The sequence below is a fragment of the Bolinopsis microptera genome, chromosome 5 (assembly GCF_026151205.1).
Source record: "Bolinopsis microptera isolate Bmic1 chromosome 5, MBARI_Bmic_1.0, whole genome shotgun sequence".
In the NCBI taxonomy this organism is placed as follows: Eukaryota; Metazoa; Ctenophora; class Tentaculata; order Lobata; family Bolinopsidae; genus Bolinopsis; species Bolinopsis microptera.
In genome coordinates, this window is record NC_087076.1 from 14,955,562 (window position 1) to 14,971,256 (window position 15,695).

Consider the following 15,695-nt stretch of genomic DNA (forward strand, 5'->3'; position numbering starts at 1 on the left):
ATTTAACATTGCTTTTAACATTTAACATTAAACCTTGGGGTCCTATTCTGGAAGAGAGCAGGTAGTATGCATGGGACATCGTTCTTGAAAGCATTCACACTAGACAGTTGCACAGATTTGGAGAAATTTGACGTTTCAACTTTTTAAATTTTTGTCTATCTCTGGTCCATCTCTGGTCCATCTCCGGTCATTAGAAATTCTGGGACTCAATCTATATGAGCAGACAAGCTTTACTGTATGTGTATTTTTTAAGGATCTGTTCAATAGTTCCACTATTCTTGCTTCCCAGTTTTGAAAGGTAAAACTAATAGCACATATTAGCTATAAATCAGTCTTAGTCTCCATCTAGGAGAATCAAAACATTTTAATTTGTATGTATTTATATTTCTTGCACCCAAGGCCAAGGAAAAGCAACAATCTCCTCGCTTCCTGGTGCTATTTGACCAAGCTAATTTCAATTTTAATCTGTGCTGATTGCAGCAGTGGTTGCCCACTAATTAGATTAGCACAATACATCCTTGCACTACACTAATATTTATCAACTTTATCATTTATACCGCATATATCTTCCGGCTTGCCTTTTACAAAATTATCAAACTTTTCATAATAGACACTTTTTGCATAATAAACCAATTCGATGTGAATGGAAGTCTTTTCTTTATGGCAATTTTGGCTATGCTCTGCAAGCAATATTGACATTGTAGATCTTTGTTCTTTATATTCTTTTGCCTGACTGTCTTTTCTATGGATGTAATCTGATTAGAAGGTACACCACGTACACCTATGCTGCTACAGTAAATATAAGCCAATAAAATTGACTGTTAACGCCTGCTTGGGCAGACCAAGTTGGTCTCTTATGTAATATTTTTCGTTGATTATTTAGGGTTCAACCTATTTCCGTTAAAATTTTACGTTAATGAATAAATTGTAGTGTTTACAGTTTACTTATTATTTTATTCATTATTCTAAAATTGTAGCATTTATTTATTACTGGATTCATTATGCTGAAATATTCAAACATTAACCTGACCAGACAATACAGTGAGTTTTAATGATGAATCATTAACTTTCATTGTACAAATTTTACTATAACAAAAAGATGATGTTCGTCACAGCGATATTGCATATATTATAAATATCACTATGAATGCTTGGATAATAAATTCGTTTGAACATTCCTTTAATATAAGTAATTTACTCTACCTGCTGTGATAACTTGCCACAGTCACACTGCAAATAGTTCTGTGACTCTATTTAGGTATGTGGCCATGATTCTAGTCATATAAATGCTCATAAAATTACCTTTTATTACAGATACACTTGTTCTATTTAACCATTTAGCTAAGAAATACAACAAAAGTATTTACTATTCTCACGGTAAAATTGTTTAGTTTGCTCAGTAAGTTTATTGTTAAAAATGATCACTGTTCGTCTATCGTAACAATAACCAAAGAAACTTTTAGGTATGTAAAAGTTGCTACACAAGCAGAGGTTAGAGAACAGGAAAATACCTGCTTAGACAGGAGTTTAGCAGCTACCGCCATGACGAGCAAATTTAGCATTACCCTCTCCGAGCTCAAGGAGCTTATGGAAAACAGGTCTACGGATGGTAAAAAAAGGATAGATGAAAAGTATGGAGGGATCGATAAGATCGTGCAATTGTTACAATCAGATGCTACAAAAGGATTGGATGCTAAAAATACGGCGGATCTGGCGGCTCGTGTTGAAATTTTCGGAACGAACTTTATTCCCCCAAAACCCCCCAAAGCTTTTTGGGTTTTAATGTGGGAAGCAGCTCAAGACGTTACTCTGATTATCTTAGTGGTGGCTGCTGTTATAAGTATTGTATTAGGACTTACTGTTGAAGATGATCCAGACACGGGTTGGATTGAGGGGGCTGCTATTTTGATTTCGGTGTGCCTTGTTATAGTAGTTACAGCTGGAAATGATTGGTCTAAGGAACGCCAGTTTAGGTCTCTGCAAAACCAGCTGGATGACGACGCTACAATATCTGTCGTAAGAAATGGTGAATCTGTGAAAATATTCACTAAAGATATTGTGGTTGGTGATATCTTGCAGTTGGGATATGGAGATATCCTTCCAGCAGATGGAATATACCTTACTGGTAACGATCTCTCCATCGACGAGAGCACACTAACTGGTGAAACAGATCACATCACCAAGTCAGTGGAGAAGGATCCTATGCTTCTCTCTGGTACTTCAGTTATGGAGGGGTCCTGTAAAATGGTCGTCACGGCAGTGGGTCCCAATTCTCAAGCTGGTATTATTGTTCAGCTTATTGAGGGGCAGGATGAGGAGGATGACGAGGAATCTGATGATGGTTAGTACAATGATTGTCACGTGATCTTTAATTCTTTGAATATATTCTCACAGTTAACCAGCATTTTTCTGCTAACTTCTGGTTTTCGTTATCTTGCCTTACCTTTTTCTACGTTAACGCTATACCTTTATTATTTGTGAGAAATCATTCATTGGTCTTTAAAGAAAACTGCTATATACAGGGTGTTTCATAAATAATGTCCTGATTTAAAAAAACGATAACAATTTTCATAGTTACTAGTTCATTAAGGTTGCAAATTTTATTTGTTAACCTCACTTTTTCCAGCGACTCAACTTTGTTAATTTTCGTATATTTTGTAATCTTGCTTATCTCACAAAAATCTTGCATGACAGCAGTATTCTACTGTAATACTTGTAGATCAGTATATTTATAATATCATTCCGGCAGAGTTTGAGCCTGAAGAAGAGGGTAAGAGTTTTTACTCGTGTAATCGTTGACATGGTGTGTTTTTATGATATGCAATCAGCTGCATTTGAATATTCATTATTCAGCTGTATATATTTTCATTTTGCAGAACTTCTAAGCACTCTGCTGCCAAGTGCTTGTTGTGCAGCCATGGTTTATTTTTTAATGTTTGCCAGGAGTGCATTGTTTTTCCCCGCACTCAAATTCATTATGAATAATTGATCAACCAGGAAATTGATAGTTTGTTAATATCCCTGTTTTACACCAGGGCTCATATCGGATCCTAACTAATGGATCCAAGCATCTGCATCCCCTTATCGGTAATCAGTCCGTCAGTCCTTCAGATAAAATAGTGTAAAATTAATTAAAAATGTGTGGTTCAATCGTTGATTCTAAGTTCTGTCAAACTCATTGTTGTTAATCAAACTAATACATTCCAATTAAATGTTCTAATGAACCAATTCAACATGCATTAAAATAAACATATTATGTGTGAATCGTGTTATTTGATAATATTTTGATAACGTTGCTCCTCATTCATCTCGAGGTTTCACAATAATATTCGTAGATATACAGAGCTGTACTTATGATACACATTACACAATCTTATAATCACTAGAACAGCTATGATATACTTCTACAATTAATGTTGGAAGCTGCACATAAAAAGAAAATGTATGCATAATATCCTCCACAATGACAACTACCCACGTACCGAAGAAACTTAAGAACTAGAATGACGTCACGTTACGTAACACGGTTTAATGTTATTGGTGGGATTGTATCACGTGTGTCTTCTTTACCACGTGACACGGATTGAACTGTTAAACAGAGAAAAGGAAAAATCAAATTTATCGTTTTAAATAACGTGACGTCTCTCCCCAGATCAGAAGGAAGGAGACGAAGAGGAGGGAACCAAAATGGTAAACGGCAACGGTAAACACAAACCGGCCAAAGCTTCCAGCAAGAAAGAAAAATCTGTGCTGCAGGGAAAGCTAACCAGACTAGCAATACAGATTGGATATTTTGGAACCGTGGCCGCTGTACTCACTATACTGGTCCTCATTATAAAGTTCTGTGTTTCCAAGTTCATGTTCGGGGAAATGGCATGTAAAGATAATACTACAGACAGTGAAGGTTAGTTTCAGTTAGTTTCAGTTTGTTTCAGTTATGTACCCTGTTATATACCCAGCAAACAGTATTACTTTTAATACAACCGTTTATTATGGTTGTTTTTGATATAATATGGGGGGGGGGGGGGGGGGGGGGGGGGTCCAACTACATTTTTGTACATGGCCACCAGATTTTTGCCAAATTTACATGTACAAAAATGTACAAAAATGTACAAAATATGTTTTTTCTGTTTGGCCACCAGATTTTTGCCAAATGTACATGTACAAAAATGTACAAAAATGTACAAAAATGTACAAAATATGTTTTTTCTGTTTGGCCACCAGATTTTTGCCAAATGTACATGTACAAAAATGTACAAAAATGTACAAAAATGTACAAAATATGTTTTTTCCTGTTTTTCCTGTTCCGTTTCCAGGGATTTCCGATTTTTTGTACATTTTTTATGACCATTAATGTACATGGCCATCAGATTTTTGCCAAATGTACGCTAAATTAGTGTACAAAAATGTAGTTGGACCCCCCCCCTAATATACTCATTATGGTTTCGATTGTATATACATAGTTTTGTCAATTATGGAATTGACGTTTAGGTCCAAGAATTACAAGAATAAGAATTAGTTTTGATATGTCACTTGTCTCAGAGATCCTATGGAAGCTATCGATCCACGATGCGACAGAATGTACCGGACAGTGGACCTTGTACAAGGGCTGGCGGCCGGAGTACATTAAAGAGCTCCTCGAATTCTTCATCATCGGTGTGACTGTACTGGTGGTAGCAGTTCCTGAGGGTCTGCCGCTAGCCGTCACCATCTCTCTTGCTTACTCAGTCAGGAAGATGATGAAAGATAACAACTTGGTAAGACATTTGGATGCTTGTGAGACTATGGGTAACGCTACGGCTATCTGCTCTGATAAAACCGGTACGTCATATCTGATATCACAAGTTTGTTCGAAAATTGATGTTGAGAAGTTAATGATCCACTCTTCCAAATTTAAAAAATCCACTTTTATTATAAATGATATCAAATATTATAGAATCTCCCAGCTCCCTTTTCAGTTTTCATGGCACAAAAATTTTGTCATATTGAGTATCAAAAGACCCTGGCACCGACCTAACTTCGTTATAATATCTCCTCTCCAGGTACCTTGACAACAAACAGGATGAGCGTGGTTCAGAGCTTCTTCATGGGGAAGCTGGTGAAGCACGTGCCATCACGTGACATGTTGACTGAGAGTGTGATAGACCTGTTTGCTATCAGTGTCTCCGTCAACTCTAGCTACTCTAGCAACGTCATCGTTAGTTCCTTTTCATCTTATCTGATTGTTTTATAAGTGCTAACAATTGCTATTTCAAGTCGTATGATAGAAATGTATGGATATATTTCTTGACTTTACAAGTGAAACTTTAAACTTTATTTTCCCAAATTAAAGTTCCATGGCAAGTGCAATACCAGAGTATTATACTTGCAATAAATTTTTGAATTGGGAGACTGTTAGTTTCACACGTTCACTGGCTACCAACACTCCTAGAGTCCTAGTGCTATATCTGTAAGCACTTCTACAGAAATAGTCGTCCAGTTGTATATACTTCTGTATAATATAATATGTAAAGTTTTATTTGTTTCATCACCAGAGTGTATTGACTGACGCGTGACTTATACTTTCAGAAGTCTAAAGAGCCAGGACAGTTGCCCCGACATCTTGGTAACAAGACAGAGTGTTCTCTGCTGCAGTTTGCTGGGGAACTGGGTGAGGATTACGAGGCCATCAGGAAAGACAACACCGAGGAGAGCTTCTTTAAGGTGTACACTTTCAACAGCAAGAGGAAGTGTATGGCTACTGTCCTTAAGACTGAAGCTGGGTTCAGAATCTTTGTCAAAGGTAAATTGACCAGCTTAGAAGCTTATCAATTATCATACTGGTTATTTCCAGAATTAACTCTGACTTGTTTCTGCGAAATTTTTGTATTCAACGTTTCACGTAAAAGCATTCGCTAAAACTTTGAGTAGATGATAACATGCATTACACAAAAGTGACGTCACGTGGTTAAAAAGTTTGAGAAAATGTAAGTTTGAGGGCTTGTTTTTCAGAGGATAGTTAAGATGCTACATTATTCACATGTTACATTCTCGATCACATGTAACACTGATATTGTTACAGGTGCGGCTGAAGTAGTGCTGGGAAGCTGCGACCACATTTTAGGGGAGGAAGGGAGCATTGTCGGACTTACCGCAAAGACTTACGATAGACTGGTTGAGGAGGTCAGTAGTTTTTACTGAGCTGGGGAAGGCGATGCACTCTTCACACTTACAACTCACAGTTCAGTTATTCACACACATTGTTTGCACTTCTAGGAATCTAGGAGTTATAACGTAGAGGGTGTCATCGCCATTCGCCATTTACCTGAAAAATGTCGCCTTTTTTCGCTACTTTCGTCATTCACCGCGGAAATTCTCCATTTTCTCCCCATTTACTTGAGAAATCCCAAAAGTCAAGGCCAGCGTAAATGGCGACGACAACCCCCCAAAGCTATGTAGAAACGGACACTCGGACACTCGGACACTCGGACAGCCGTGTTCATGTTAGCTCGGCTATGTCAGGAATACGACAGTACAATGTTTAACACTGTTTAGTAAACAGTGTTTACAGTCCACTTTTAAAACAAGTGGAATTAGTAAAACGGGTAAACACGTATCTATTGTTGAGGTGACACAGTACACTGGATACCAACCCCTATTGTAACTACATGTCTTGTTCCGTCGGACAGATTTTATAGATCTCGTAAGAAGGCCGAGTTTTTAACAATGTAGTGTTTAGTAGGGAGCCGTGATGCTTCCTACTAAACACTGCAAGGACAGAGTTTAAGGAATATAAGCCAAATATAAACCCTGTCGAGGTATATCTGAGATGTAAATTACTGTGTGCTATTCGCATACTTAGCTGTTCCCCGCCCTCCAACCTGAACACTCCCAAAATATCTGGACAGTCTGAAAAATGTCAGCCCTACTTACTGCCCGCCAACAGGAGTTCTGTGGAATCGCCAATTTCTTGTGATTTTGACTGTAATGTGTTATTTTTAATACAGCCCACCTGTCCGTACATTGATAAACTCTCTGAAGAGCTTCACACTTTGTATCACACAATACGGTAACGGCAGCCATCCCGGCAATGTTGGCAGTGCAAACCCGCACTTGCCTCTAATACTGATGTAGTTACGGGTTGGCTGGCTAGTAGTACAGTAGTACCACGATGCACCTGGATAAGTATCAGAATGATTGCTCTGACGTATTTACCTTCGAATGTGATCAATGAGTAGTAAGCGATACTGCCACCTTGGCTGGAGAGAATAATGCTTTTCACATACACGCACACACACACACAATTAATATAGTACAAGGTATCCACTAGTGTGGCGGTATTCTACACAAGTTGAACATGTCAGCACTCACTCTGCGTGCGCCGTGCCTGAGTGTCTGAGGGCACCAGACGTGGCCGCCCAGTGTCCGGCAGTGTCCGGCAGTGTGCTACACTTAAATTCCAGGTGTGTTGGAACGTGTGCCGGCGCTGGGGGAAACCAGCTGATATAATAGTACACACGTACCAGCCACCAGGTGCTAGGTAGAGTGATATAATGTACTGAGGGAAATAGAAATAGATATAATGTATTGAAAAATAGATATGATGTATTGTACGGTATTTGAATTGTACGTCCTACCGGCTACTACATTGTGCACATTTGTGCGAGGGCTGAACTTGACCTGAAATACCACAGTAATTAGAGTGTATGTAATCAACCTGAGCAGCAATTAGAATACACACAACAGTCTACACACACTACACCCACAATAGCATGCGGTGAAGTCTGCCAGAAGTACAATAATTATTGTAAGATATTGTGTTCTGTGGTCACTCTGTAGGTCTACTATATCGTGTGTGCTCACAGTGACATCCGGTGCTGTGTGTGCTAGGGTGCAATGTATTAGTTGTGCAGTGGGTAAGAGGCGGGCCTTATTTAATAAGATTGTCCTAATTATAATGATACGAGAATATAAACGTTATTACAATGTCAGATTATTATACAGTGATATTTATATTGTCAGATTTCTACAATATTAAGACCTATATATTTATGTATGAGTGTAAGAGTCTAGTGGGTCTCAGTCCTCATAAATTGTCTTAGATTTCATAATTCTTACTATTTGATTATGTTACTACATTACAATAGTCATTGTGGTGTTATAGACTGATAGCACGTTAAGAATATTGACTATAGCAGTATAGGACTGATCGATAGACTTGACCAGCCAATTCAGTCTAGCTTAATTCATAATCCACAATATCATTAACACTCACGTGACACATAAACTTGTTATGATTACTTGTTATTTCTCCACAACACACACGTGTCACGAGTTGTGACGTCACGTGAGATGTCTTGTTGTCATGACTACAGACATATCCCCCAGGTTATTGAGTCGATGGCTAATGACGCGCTGCGCACAATCTGTGTCGCGTACAAGGACGTGACGGACGCGGACCAACCTAACTGGGACGATGAGGATGGGACCTTGAGAGGGTTGACTTGTATCAGTATCGTGGGAATAGAGGACCCTGTCAGACCAGAGGTTAGTTTAACTCAACTAGGGAGGATTTATTATTGTAGGGGGGGGGGGGGGGGGGGGAGTTTGATATTATATGCTCTAATATTTCCCTTGTAATCATAACTTTATACATTCAAAGTATTAATTGAAGTAACGGAATAGTGTGTAGCAGGATAATGGTTCATAATATGGTGTGTATTACTGTATATATTAGTGTATACACTGCAACAATGAGAATAATAATAATTTAGTTTTTGAAATAAGTACAATGAAAAGCTCAACATTAAAGTCCAGACACCCTCTTTATCCAGGAAGGAACCACAACTTTTCGTCAGATTGTTATCACAATTTATAACACATACGAACGTAACAAGACCTTACACAGCAGGGTGTCATAATTGTTGGCGCGTTGAAAATTGTACGTGAATTTTACCAAAGCTTTTAAAAACTAGCTTGGCTTCTAAACGTCTATTTGATATTTCCCTGGTATATAATGTACCATGTGATGTTCACTGCACTATACAGTGGATGTGTACACACGTGTTACTGCTCCTTCGTAAAACTAACAATTCCAACTAGTCCCGGGCGGCAGAAAGTTAATTGGTTTTTCCTCCTTTACTGGACAAATTTCTACTCGGGAGTGTAATTACTTTTAGTTGTAGTTACACTTACACTACGACACTACACTAACACACACACACACTGTGACATTACAGTTACACACACTGTGACATTACAGTTACACACACTGTGACATTACAGTTACACACACTGTGACATTACAGTTACACGCACTGTTCCAACATAAATATGTGTACCGTTTGTTTCCTTTTTAGAACGACAGGTGAGCGGGCGGTATGTACAATGACAACACATAAAACGTTTAACTTACAACTCCTGCTTTAGTCGGCCTCAGAGCAGCTCAAGTACTGTCTCTAGCTGAACTCACAGTGCTTGCAGCTCAGTATTACTATTAGTAATTAGTACTATTAGTGCTATATCAGTAATTAATAACAAGGCAAACAGCTCACAGCTTCGTTACAAACGAGCAATGATTCGTTATCCAGACCAGTAATAAGTTACGGAAGTAATACAGTGCATTATTGTACGGATAAGAAATTATGTTACTGCAAGATGTAATATATCCAACCAGCAACCTTGAACTTAGTGAACCGCTTATTTTAGAGAACTGTATATATAAAGGGTATAAAGATCATTATTTGATATATACTGTAACTTGTTACTTTTATAAATGTGCACAAATACAGTTACTAGTTGATATTTAGTAGGCTGACAGTGGTAAGATGCAGAGCACATAAATGCGCACATTTACAAGAAGGCATGTAATCATAGTAATATGAAGTGTATGTAAAATGCGCATATTTACTAGCATGTAATGATAATCAAATATGTTCTGGTAATATGGAGTGCATTATATGCAAGTAGTTGATAGAAGGCGTGAAGTTGTTAAAAAAGCGGGTAGTTGTTAAAAGGCACTAGGCGTGTCGTCGATGGAAGGCGTATTTTAGAATGATGACTTTGTAGCGTGTCGTAGGTCAAGGAGTCACTACACTACAATGTAGAGGGTGTGTTACTAGAGGTGTCGTTGCTAGAAAGCGTGACAAAACAGCCGTTAAATCACCTCATGATCTAAGGAAAAGAACCAAATACTCCTTCATAAACTTTAGTAAGTTCGGTGCGAGGAGCTGATAGTTTAGTCTGGGAACTTTATGTAAGGAGAGGTACTCAACACACAATCATAGTATCTGCTCTCTGTAAATATAGCTAATATTTATGAAGGAGTAAATATAGCTAACTCCTAAGTCGCATGACAAAACTTCTAATTGCATTCCCTCTGGTCCACCAGTGACCTTGTACCCGAATTATTAGAAACAAGTTACCAGAGTTGCGCGGCTTAACGGAAGCATATTTAATTATTGTGTCCTGTCAAGTGTGTCCAGTACTCGTCAACAGCTAGCAAAACAGCAAATTTGTTGATGTGATGAACTTTCGACATAATTTAGAGTCGAACAGGGTTTAACGACAATGTAAATTTTGAGATTCTTCTCGATTCTCTAAGTTTTAAAGTCACATATTGTCGGACTGTATTCTCACAACGTACTGTAATTACAGCATCGAACGTATCGTTAAAAGCAATTATTAAGAAGACTAATTTCCTGGGCCTGGCTTTTCTATCTTATAGAAAGGAAGGTTGGAAACATATTCTAGCATATTTTAATTTCTATACAAATATGTATCTCTTACTGTGGAGTATTAATAGTTCCCAGAGAATCCGGATTCTTCAGAACTGCACTCTAGTTGCTAATGTAATCTTTACAGCATATCATACACTGGAGCTCACATTTAGAGCTAAATAACCACGGTGGTGCACCATGTAATTTTACAGTATATTTCACAATAGGGTCCTACAATATGGCCATATGGAGAACTAGTACAGTTACAATTTCTCGTGCCTGCGTGTCTGCACCCTCTGTCGCGTGTGTCATTGACACATTTTATTGCTGTTACACAAGAAAGCAAAGTAAGCGTGACGGTGCAGGCTGCAGGTGGCAGCTCATTTGCCTGATGCCCATATAAAGCTGCAGTCTGCAGTGGCAGCCCCCTAAAACGGCATCTAAACCACTCCGTAATTAGAACTCCTATGTGCGTCACTGTGACGTCAGTGCGTATCTAAAGATAGCAGCAGGCCTCAACAGCTGCAGTTTGAGCGCAGTTGTACAGACACTGATTATACACCACACATACAGAGGCAGAGAGAGAGAGAGAGAGAGAGAGAGAGAGAGAGAGAGAGAGAGAGAGAGAGAGAGAGAGAGAGAGAGAGAGAGAGAGAGAGAGAGAGAGAGAGAGAGAGAGAGAGAGAGAGAGAGAGAGAGAGAGAGAGAGAGAGAGAGAGAGAGAGAGAGAGAGAGAGAGAGAGAGAGAGAGAGAGAGAGGAGAGAGAGAGAGAGAGAGAGAGAGAGAGAGAGAGAGAGAGAGAGAGAGAGAGAGAGAGAGAGAGAGAGAGAGAGAGAGAGAGAGAGAGAGAGAGAGAGAGAGAGAGAGAGAGAGAGAGAGAGAGAGAGAGAGAGAGAGAGAGAGAGAGAGAGAGAGAGAGAGAGAGAGAGAGAGAGAGAGAGAGAGAGAGAGAGAGAGAGAGAGAGAGAGAGAGAGAGAGAGAGAGAGAGAGAGAGAGAGAGAGAGAGAGAGAGAGAGAGAGAGAGAGAGAGAGAGAGAGAGAGAGAGAGAGAGAGTGGCCATTTACCCTGTGTGCCGCGCCACCCTCCCCCAAAAATGGTGTAATACAACAGTGTGTACTTTAGAGTTGGTGTATTATCGTGTGCTTTGTAAACACCTTTATATATACACTATATATATATACACCCTTATATACGGGTCATGGTAATGATTTGTGTGTGTGGGAACATGACCTGATGTTTATATGGTAGTGGTTTCAGTACAAATGCACGCTGGAGAGAGAAGCAGGTGATATTTGAACCATTGAGGACCTGAAAGCTGTTGCTCCTTCATAAATCATACGTTTATAAGACATTCTTCCAACGAATCTGTATTTCACACTTTGTCATTCCCTCACTTGGTGCTGCACCTGTGATGTAAGGTATGGAGAGGTTCATCCGAGCATGTGCTCCTTCAGGAACATGTGTGCTCCTTCGCTGATTGGCTTGTATAACTTAACATTGTAATATAGAAACATACCAGCCGGTTTGTGTAAACCTGTTATCTAGTCATACTATGCAGTGTAATATCTAGTTACACTATGACACGTAATATCTATTTAAATGTTGTAATAATATCTAGATCATAGAGTTTCATTACATTACAAGCTCGTAAATTCCTTCAGTGCTGTCAGGTCTCTGGTGGAATACCTGCATTTTTCCAAGATTACGTTACGTAATCGCCACACGTGACAGCTATCAATCAATCAGGTTACAGCAATTAGTGGATTAACAAAATGTGTGAGCAAGTGGACCACGTACAAGCTGAAGGAATGTCACTGGATTGTTGTGAATTCTGAGGGAGTGAAATTGTTTTTATTGAGTGTGTGCCTCTATCACTAAACGTCAAAATTAAGTCATTATTGTGGGAATTTGAAGAACGTAGAGTTGAGTACAGTCAGTAGGGATGGCTGAGATTCCGTAAATTTATTGTTATTGTTATTGAAATAAAGCGAGGCTGGCCGCCTTGAACATGAAGAGTCGTAATAGAGGGCAACTTCAATTGACGCTCGGCTATTATATAGCCTATAGAGCAGTTACAATTAATAAATTAATTATAACTATTGCAGTGTACAAAATATTCTATGCTGTTTAAATGTAGTGAAACATGTTCAGTGAGGCAAATATTGGGCGCCAAAATTAAACTTAATTAAATAACTATTATTTATCACAATATTTAAAAGTTTATCAATCATAAATGTTTATAAATATTTGTAGCACTGGAAATTCTATTATTTGACAGCTGTATAGAAATATTCTGGCTGGCAGGTAATCCGTTTTAAAACTGGGACATTTAATAAAATTACTGAACTTTAATTTATAATGAATTTGAAAAATACCGATATTCCCGCCAGACAGCTAACCTCGTTCAATAATTAAGTTATGGTCAGTAATGCTTACCACTCGGATTACACTTCAACTGTGTAATGAAGTTTATAGTATTATTCGAGTTGGCGGACATCCTTTTTATTAAAACGCTCCATTTCCAAATAGGTTATTTATAAAAAGTGACCCTCATAGGATTGTTATGATACTCCAGTAACACACGTGTTATATAATACTGCTCTAGTGTAATAATACAGTAACGATGAGAGTACAAAGTAATGATTTGATGATCAGTGAAACAAAACGTGAACACACTGTGAGGTCTGACGTCACAACCTCACTCACCTGCCGTGTTCTGATTGGTTTGTGTCCTTCACGTGAGAGGTGAACAGCTTTCTGATTGGTCCAAGTTTTGCACGTGTCAGCTCAGCTGCTCTCTGATTGGTCCAAGTTTGCACGTGTCAACAAATCTTATCTCTGATTGGTCAATAATGCCCACGACGTCATGCTCCCCACTCAGGCATTGTTTTGAAGTTGTATTATACTCCGGTTCCTTTCTCTGCCTCTATACATTATAGATGTCACAGTGCACGGTGCACAGTGCGTGTTATTATGTATAGAGCACTGTATTAACACCTTATAGGTAATGTCCTATGATCTCAGCTATAATCTCACCTGTCTTTTTCTATATCTGATGGAGTGAGATCATAGAATCCTGATACACATGATAACTATAACAGATAAGTGTAAAAATAGTAAGGTGATTCCTACAGAAAGGTGTACAGATAGTAAGGTGATTCCTACAGAAAGGTGTACAGATAGTAAGGTTAATATTTTGTTCCTCAACGAGCATATATTCGCTCAGTCCTGGAAACTGTACGTGTGTTGATTAATTACCTATAACCCCCCAACAACCAGTGGTCTACATTATTATCACATTGAGACACCAGGTGTCGAGACTGTGTGTGTGTCTTGTAGCAGATACGTCGTCTGGCACACATTAGTGAAGGTCTGTGTATTACATCGTTATGATATATATAACTTTGAGTAGAACTTAACCCATCATACGATCTCCACACATGGGGCCTTTGCCGCCACAGTTCAATACCAGCTTCCATGTACAGTGTACACCGCCAATATAATAGCCACTTCTACCACTTCTATCAGTGTGTTGACCACTGTGACCACTACTACGACTGGGCTGAGCAGCAGATTGTTTGGCTCCCAACACCAGCTCAGAGAGGGCTGATTGGCTCTACCAGATTGCTAGTGGTGCAAATTGCAACGTGACGTCAATGCAGGCACACAGACACACACTCACCTGAGTGTCTGAGTGTCTGAGTGTGGGTGGGTGTGTGGGTGTGTTTGGGTGCACGCCGTTATGTACCTATACCAGTGTTAGTCAGCAGTATGGAAATAATAATACTGCTGGATATTAGTATATTGCTTACTAATGGATAACATACTCAACCAGCTCTCTGAGGCTGTGTCTTATTATTATTGTCCGGAGAGTTGTGCGTGATGATAATGATAATTAGAGTCGGACTCTCCGTTAGATACGGTGGAGGACTGTGTCACGTGGTTTATGCAGTGTCCACCTGTCAGTGTCACCTGATATAGCTTTAATTGCACTGCCAAAATGTACTGTGTCACAGTGCACTGCGCACGCTAGGTGATAGTTTGTTGGTCTCAGTCAATGTCATATTCCATTCAGACCACCCTCGAAAACACCTGAAATAAGAACATCAAGTTCTCCCCGCAGCTTAACAAGTCCTCACTTAAACCGTTACCTTAAAAGATCTAATATGGTTTTACTCTATTTACCGTTAGTTCAGTTCCACAACATTCCATTGTTAATATAAGACAGAATTATCATAGCTGTACTCAGTAAGATTCACATTTAACACACAAAAGGAATGCAGTCACTAAACTGTAAAGGTATTAATTTGGTATCATATTATAGTCGGGGATCTATAGTCCAAAATGTGATCTCGCTCACGTGCAGTCATTAAATGTACATAGTTTTATTTTTCTGAGAAGTGAGACGATTTTTAAGACAATTCAACGAATGAAATAGGAATTTCATTCATTTCTAAAGGAATTTCATTCATTTCTAAAGGAAGAATATTTAAATATTTAAATAATATGTATAAAATTTTGGTAGGGATCATGACTAACGTAATTTCTATTTTCAGTATAAATTACAATGCCTCTGTCACTGCATATATATGATGAGAGCGTTTCTAGAATGCTGATTGATGGTATCATAGAACGTTTTATTGCCTCCCTGAACGACACAATGACAGTGTAAATTTACTAAAATCATTCCCATACAAATATTCCCACAAAAGTAAAGATAGTCTAGCATACCTCTACACCCGTTCCTACCCGTACCCTAACCAACTCTGCCAGTCTAGTCTCCGTTTAACCACTCCCTTCACCCCAGGTTCCTGACGCTATAGTGTCCTGCCAGAAAGCTGGAGTAACCATCAGGATGGTGACGGGAGACAACCTCATCACTGCGCGCTCTATCGCCCGAAAGTGCGGTATTCTGACGGCGGAACAAGACGGGGGGAACATTCTGGAAGGAAAGACTTTCCATAAACTGGTCCATGATGACAGTGGAGCGGTGAG

The 15,695-nt window shown here is 39.0% G+C and overlaps 1 protein-coding gene across 4 annotated transcripts in view; it reads left to right on the plus strand.

Annotated features, from left to right (window-relative positions):
• The first annotated feature begins 1,448 nt into the window (after nucleotides 1-1,448).
• LOC134816091 (plasma membrane calcium-transporting ATPase 4-like) overlaps nucleotides 1,449-15,695 on the plus strand; it is a 44,319-nt gene continuing 30,072 nt past the window's right edge. For 2 of the 4 annotated variants that reach the window (XM_063824831.1, XM_063824829.1), the window contains exons 1-9: nucleotides 1,450-2,341; nucleotides 2,750-2,770; nucleotides 3,653-3,904; nucleotides 4,543-4,821; nucleotides 5,043-5,197; nucleotides 5,569-5,782; nucleotides 6,062-6,162; nucleotides 8,368-8,526; nucleotides 15,508-15,690. In XM_063824831.1, coding sequence (XP_063680901.1) covers nucleotides 1,543-2,341; nucleotides 2,750-2,770; nucleotides 3,653-3,904; nucleotides 4,543-4,821; nucleotides 5,043-5,197; nucleotides 5,569-5,782; nucleotides 6,062-6,162; nucleotides 8,368-8,526; nucleotides 15,508-15,690 — 2,163 coding nt within the window. In that variant the 5' untranslated portion in view covers nucleotides 1,450-1,542. Of the gene's footprint in view, nucleotides 2,342-2,749; nucleotides 2,771-3,652; nucleotides 3,905-4,542; nucleotides 4,822-5,042; nucleotides 5,198-5,568; nucleotides 5,783-6,061; nucleotides 6,163-8,367; nucleotides 8,527-15,507; nucleotides 15,691-15,695 lie in introns of all 4 variants that reach the window. The other 2 variants (XM_063824830.1, XM_063824832.1) reach the window with 2 other exon arrangements.